At 34.6% G+C, this 5,999-nt stretch overlaps 1 protein-coding gene across 1 annotated transcript in view; it reads right to left on the minus strand.

Annotated features, from left to right (window-relative positions):
* Positions 1-510: 510 nt before the first annotated feature.
* Positions 511-5,999, minus strand: part of WDPCP (WD repeat containing planar cell polarity effector) — a 353,246-nt gene continuing 347,757 nt past the window's right edge. Inside the window, exon 16 of the mRNA XM_034657274.1 lies at positions 511-1,141. Within this exon, the coding sequence (XP_034513165.1) occupies positions 975-1,141 (167 nt within the window). The 3' untranslated portion in view covers positions 511-974. The remainder of the gene's footprint in view (positions 1,142-5,999) is intronic.

Here is a 5,999-nt window from a genome sequence, read left to right on the forward strand (position 1 = left end):
TGGGATCATGACCTTAGCTGAAGGCAGATGCATAATGATTGAGCCACCCAGGCACCCCACCTTCATTTACTATTAATCAAACTCTGTAGTTTGAGGCATTTTCCTCAAGGATATTATGAGTATATATGTATAATTGATATGAAATATATGACCTATATTTCATATGATATATATATAAAAATATGGCCTCTTCACAATTATTGCATATAGTTGGGATCCTCAAGAGGGTGTGTAAACTGTAGAACAGGGGCCAAATCCTGTCCACTGCCTGTTTTTGTAAATAAAGTTTTATTGTAACACAGCCACTCTTATTTATTTCTTGTCTGTGGCTGCTTTCATACTACAATGGCAGAGTTGAGTGTTGTGACAGAGTCTGTACAATCCACAAAGCCTAATATCTGGTGCTTTACACAAAAAGTTTGCTGACCTTTGCTTCAGAGCAAATTATAATGGTAACTAACATAATTACCATTATAAATAATATTACTTTGTGTAGTATTTTTATTTCACATTTATCCTATTTACTATCTCAATAACTCATAATCAGCTGGATAGATAGGAAATTATCATTTATCAGATTTCAGAAACTAATGTTGCATAAGTACGATCATATGAATTATAAACTGAATATACTAAACATACTAAATATACTAAAAATTAATATTTTAATCTAACAATTCTAAAATTTGACAACAGAATAACAATAGAATCTGATATGTTATAGTAATTCATGTTCATCTTGGCCTGGAATTACATTCATTCTAACAATATTCTGTTTACGTTGAAGTCTTCCTCCATCATACCTGCTCTCGCATGACGAAACTACTGCAAAGTCATTGCCATGAGAAAATGCACATTTTTTTCTTTGACATTTTAAAATATTCTTGCTTAACTATTAGTTTGCATTTAAACGGAATATTTAAATTGTTTAATACTAAATACTCTGCAGAGCACTTTTCTCAATTCAACATATCTTACCTATTAGAAGAGACATTCAGTGTTCTTTGTTGAATAATATGTTTATGAATTGAACAAAAGGGAGGGAGATTGTCTGGAAATGTGTCTTCTCCTTGAGGAGCTAAAGATAGGCTGACAAAAGCTTCATTTAGCATATCTCCTTTGTCCAAAGGCCCCAGGAGTTCTGTTAAAAAATGATCAAGATATGAGTCAAAATCAAATAAAATTTCTGCTAACTCCTTTATAAGTATGGTTACAGGAAAACTTTTGCATATCCCAATGAAACTTTTAAAAAATTTGTCAGTTAACTATATAGTGTAAATCTTGTAGTCCTAGTCCCTGTGTGATGTCTGTCATTCTGACACTTACCTCAACCAGGGAAATTTGATAACTGAATAATTAATGTTTTCAAGTTCACATTTGATAATTGAATGAATTCATGTTTTCAAGTTCACATTTTAAAAATTCATTTATAACTTCTCCATTCATAGTGTTTTTAACCAGCATTTTATTAATCAAATATTTTTTTTTGTTGTTAACCAACTACTGGAATATTTTATTATACTGGAAAATAGTGAGAAGTGAATTATTTTACGTCCCACATGTAGAACACAATTTGAAAGCAAAAAAGGAAAGTATCTTTTACAAGAATGTATCTTTTCCAATATTTACTCATCTTAATTGGAATATTAAAGTGTATAGAGAGTTTGCTATTCCCACATCATACAGATGTACAGAGCAAAACTGGCAGCTTAGGCCATTGCTTAGAAAAATTGTGGAACATGTTGAAGTTGTGAAAAATATATTTGAAAAAACATAAACTTTATTAAAGGCCAAGAACTCTTAGAACCACACTGTGTGTGTGTGTGTGTGTGTGTGTTTACCATGTTAACCATTTTTTAAGTGTGCAGTTCAGTAGTATTAAGTATATTCATCTTATTGTGCAACAGATCTCCAAAATTTTTTTCTGTTTGTAAAATTGACACTGTACACCCATTAAACAACTCCCTATTTATTTTTTTTCCCTTCCTCTAGGCCCTGGTAACTACCGTTTTGCTTTTTTTTTCTATAAATCTGACGACTTTGGATACTTCATTTAAGTAGTATCATACAGTATTTGCATTTATGTGACTGGAATATTTCCCTTTGCATAATGTCCTCATGGTTTACCCATGTTTTAGGATTTCCTTCCTTTTTAAGGCTGAATGATATTCCACCGTATGTATCTACATTTTGTTTATCCATTTGTCCATCCAAGGAAATTTGGATTGCTTCCAGCTTTTGGCTATCATGAGTAATTCTGTTATGAAGATGGGTGTGCAGGTATCTTTTTCATACCCTGATTATAATTCCTTTGGATATATACCTATAAGTGGGGTTGCTGGATCATATGTTAAGTTCTATTTTTAATTTCTTAAAGTTTTATTTAAGTAATCTCTACTCTCAATGTGGGGCTCAAATTAATGACCCCCAGATCAAGAGTCACATGCTCCTCTGACTGAGCCAGCCAGGTGCCCCAACTGTTTTTAATTAATGAATCACCATGTTGTTTTCATTATGGTTGCACTATTTTACAATCCTACCAACAGTGCTCCAATTTTCCCACAACTTTGCCGACACTTGTCATTTTCTGGGTTTTTAAAATTTTTTTATTTTTTATTATAGCCATCCTAATGGGTATAAGGTTATATCTTGTTATAGTTTTGATTTTGTATATCCATAATTATCAGTGATGTTGAACATTTTCATGTCCCTATTGGCCATTTGTTTACCTTCATTGACGAAATATCTGTTCAAGTCCCTTTGCCCATTTTTGAATCAGGTTGTTTGATTTTTGTTGTTGAGTTTTAGGAGTACTTTATATATTCTGGATATTAATCCCTTTTATCAGATATATGATTTTCAAGTATTTTCTCCCATTTCATGGGTTGCCTTTTCATTCTGTTGACAGTGTGCTTTGTTGAATAAAAGTTTTAAATTTTGATGCAGTCCAACTTATTTTTACTTTTGTTGCCTGTACTTATGGTATCCTCTCCAAGTAACCATTGCCAAATCCAACGTCATGAAGTTTTCTCCCTGTTTTTTCCCTATAAGTTTTGTAGTTTAGGTCTTACATTTATGTCTTTGATCCATTTTGAGTTAAGGGTCCAATCTTCATTTTTTAAAATATGGATATCCAGTTTTCCAAGCACCATTTGTTGAAAAGATTGTCCTTTCCCCTACTGAATGGACTAGGTAATGTTGGAAATAATTTGACCATATATGTAAGGGTTTATTTCTGGGCTGTTTTATTCCATCAGTCTATATGTCTGTTTTCATGCCAGTACTATATTGTTTTGATTACTGTAGATTTGTAGTAAGTTTTGAAATGAGGAAGTATGAGCCCTTCAGCTTTATTCTTTCTCAAGATTATTTTCTTTTTTTCTTTTTTTTTTTTAAAGATTTTATTTATTTGATAGTGAGAGAGACAGCCAGCGAGAGAGGAAACACAAGCAGGGGGAGTGGGAGAGGAAAAGCAGGCTCCCAGTGGAGGAGCCTGATGTGGGGCTCGATCCCAGGACTCTGGGATCATGCCCTGAGCTGAAGGCAGACGCCCAACGACTGAGCCACCCAGGCGCCCCTCAAGATTATTTTGATTCTTCAGGGTCTCCTGCGATTCCATATGAATTTTAGGATGGGCTTTTACATTTCTGTAAAATATGTCATTGGGATTTTTGATAAGGATTACATTGAATCTGTAGATTCCTTTAGGATGTATGGACATTTTAAAAATAAATCTTACAACCCATGAACAAAAGGGATGCTTTTTCACTTAGTACTGTGTTTATTTTCTTTCTAATTCTCAGTGTACAAGTTATTCACCTCCTTAGGTTTATTGCTAAGATTTTTATTTTTCTTGAAGCTCTTGTAAATGGAATTGTTTTTAAAATTTTCTTTATAAATTGCTCATTAAATTTTTTAAAGTTTTTATTTAAATTCTGGTTAGCATACAGTGTAATAGTAGTTTCAGGTATACTACACAGTGATTCAACACTTCTATAAAACAACCAGTGCTTATCACAGCAAGCCCACTCCTTAATCTCCATCACCTATTTTACCCATCTCCTCACCCACCTCCCCTCTGGCAATCATCAGTTTCTTCTCTATAGTTAAGAGTCTGTTTCTGATTTGGATGCCTTTTATTTATTTTATTTCTTAATTGCTCTGGTTGGGACTTCCAGTACTGTGTTGAAAAGAAATAGAGAAAGAGGGTATCCTTGTCTTGTTCATGATTGTAGAGGAAAAGCTTTCAGTTTTTCACTATTGACTACGATGTTAGCTGTGGGCTTTTAATAATTTTAATATGAGTCTTTTTTATGTCAAGGTAGTTTCCTTCTAGATTTAGTTTATTTTCTATCATGAAAGTGTATTGAGTTTTGTCAAATGCTTTTTCTATATAAACTGAGAAATATATCATTTCTGTCCTTTTTTCTGTTAATGTGGTGTATTACATCAATTATTTTTGTAGATTGAACTGTCCTTGCATTTCAGAAATAAAACCCCAAGTCTTAACAAAGTTTGGCATCTTTCGTTTTCATTTGTCTCAAGATATTTTCTAATTTCCCTTGTGATTTCTTCTTTGACTCATTGGTTATTTAAAAGTGTGTTGTTTAATTTCCATGTTGTGATGGTTAATTTTATGTGTCAACTTGACTGAGCTAAGGGATGTCTGGATAGGCAGTAAAACATTATTTTTGGGTATGTCTGTGAATGGGTTCAGGAAGCAATTAGCATTTCAATCAGTAGACTGAGTAAAAAAGCCTATTCTCACCAATGTGGACAGTTATCATCCAGTCTATTGAAGGCCCAAATAGAACAAAAAGGCAGAGAAGGGACGAATTGTCCCTATATTTTCTTGAACTGGTATATCCATCTTCTGCCTTCTGACATTGGAACTCCTGGTTCATGGGGCTTTGGACTCTGAGACTTATACCAGTGGTGCCCAACCCCATCCCCCCACCCCCCCATTCTCAAGCCTTTCACCCCATACTGGGAATTTATACCATTGGCTTTTCTGGTTCTCAGGCCTTCACACTTTTTTTTTTTTAAAGATTTTATTTATTTATTTGACAGAGAGACAGCCAGCGAGAGAGGGAACACAAGCAGGGGGAGTGGGAGAGGAAGAAGCAGGCTCATAGTGGAGGAGCCTGATGTGGGGCTCGATCCCATAACGCCAGGATCACGCCCTGAGCCGAAGGCAGACGTTTAACCGCTGTGCCACCCAGGCGCCCCTCAGGCCTTCACACTTTTGAACTGAATGACACCAGCAGCTTTCTTGATTCTCAAGCTTGCAGATGGCATATTGTGGGACTTCTCAATCTCTACAATCCTGTGAGCCAATTCCCATAATAAATCCCCTCATGTATCTATATCTATCTATCTATGTATCAGTCTATCTATCATCTATCTATCTATATTCTATTTGTGCTGTTTCTCTGGAGGACCCTAATACACATATATTTACAGATTTTTTTAGTATTCCTTCTGCTGTTGATTTCTAGTTTTATTCCATTATGCTAAGAAAAGATACCTTTTATGATTTCAGTCTTTTTTAAATAATATTTTATTATATTATGTTAGTCACCATACAGTACATCCCTAGTTTTTGATGTAATGTTCCATGATTCATTATTTGCATATAACACCCAGTGCACCATGCAATACGTGCCCTTCTTACTACCCATCACTGGTCTATCCCATTCCTCCACCCCACTCCCCTCTGAAGCCCTCAGTTTGTTTCTCAGAGTCCACAGTCTCTCATGCTTCATTCCCTCTTCTGATTACCCCTCTTCTTTATCCCTTTCTTCCCCTACCGATCTTCCTAGTTCTTATGTTCCATAGATGAGAGAAGTCATATGATAATTGTCTTTCTCTGCTTCCCTTATTTCACTTAGCATTATCTCCTCCAGTGCCGTCCATGTTGCAGCAAATGTTGAGAATTTGTTTTTTTTTTAAATTTTATTTTATTATTATATTATGTTAGTCACCATACAGTACATCCC

The sequence above is a fragment of the Ailuropoda melanoleuca genome, chromosome 4, assembly GCF_002007445.2.
Source record: "Ailuropoda melanoleuca isolate Jingjing chromosome 4, ASM200744v2, whole genome shotgun sequence".
Lineage (NCBI taxonomy): Eukaryota > Metazoa > Chordata > Mammalia > Carnivora > Ursidae > Ailuropoda > Ailuropoda melanoleuca.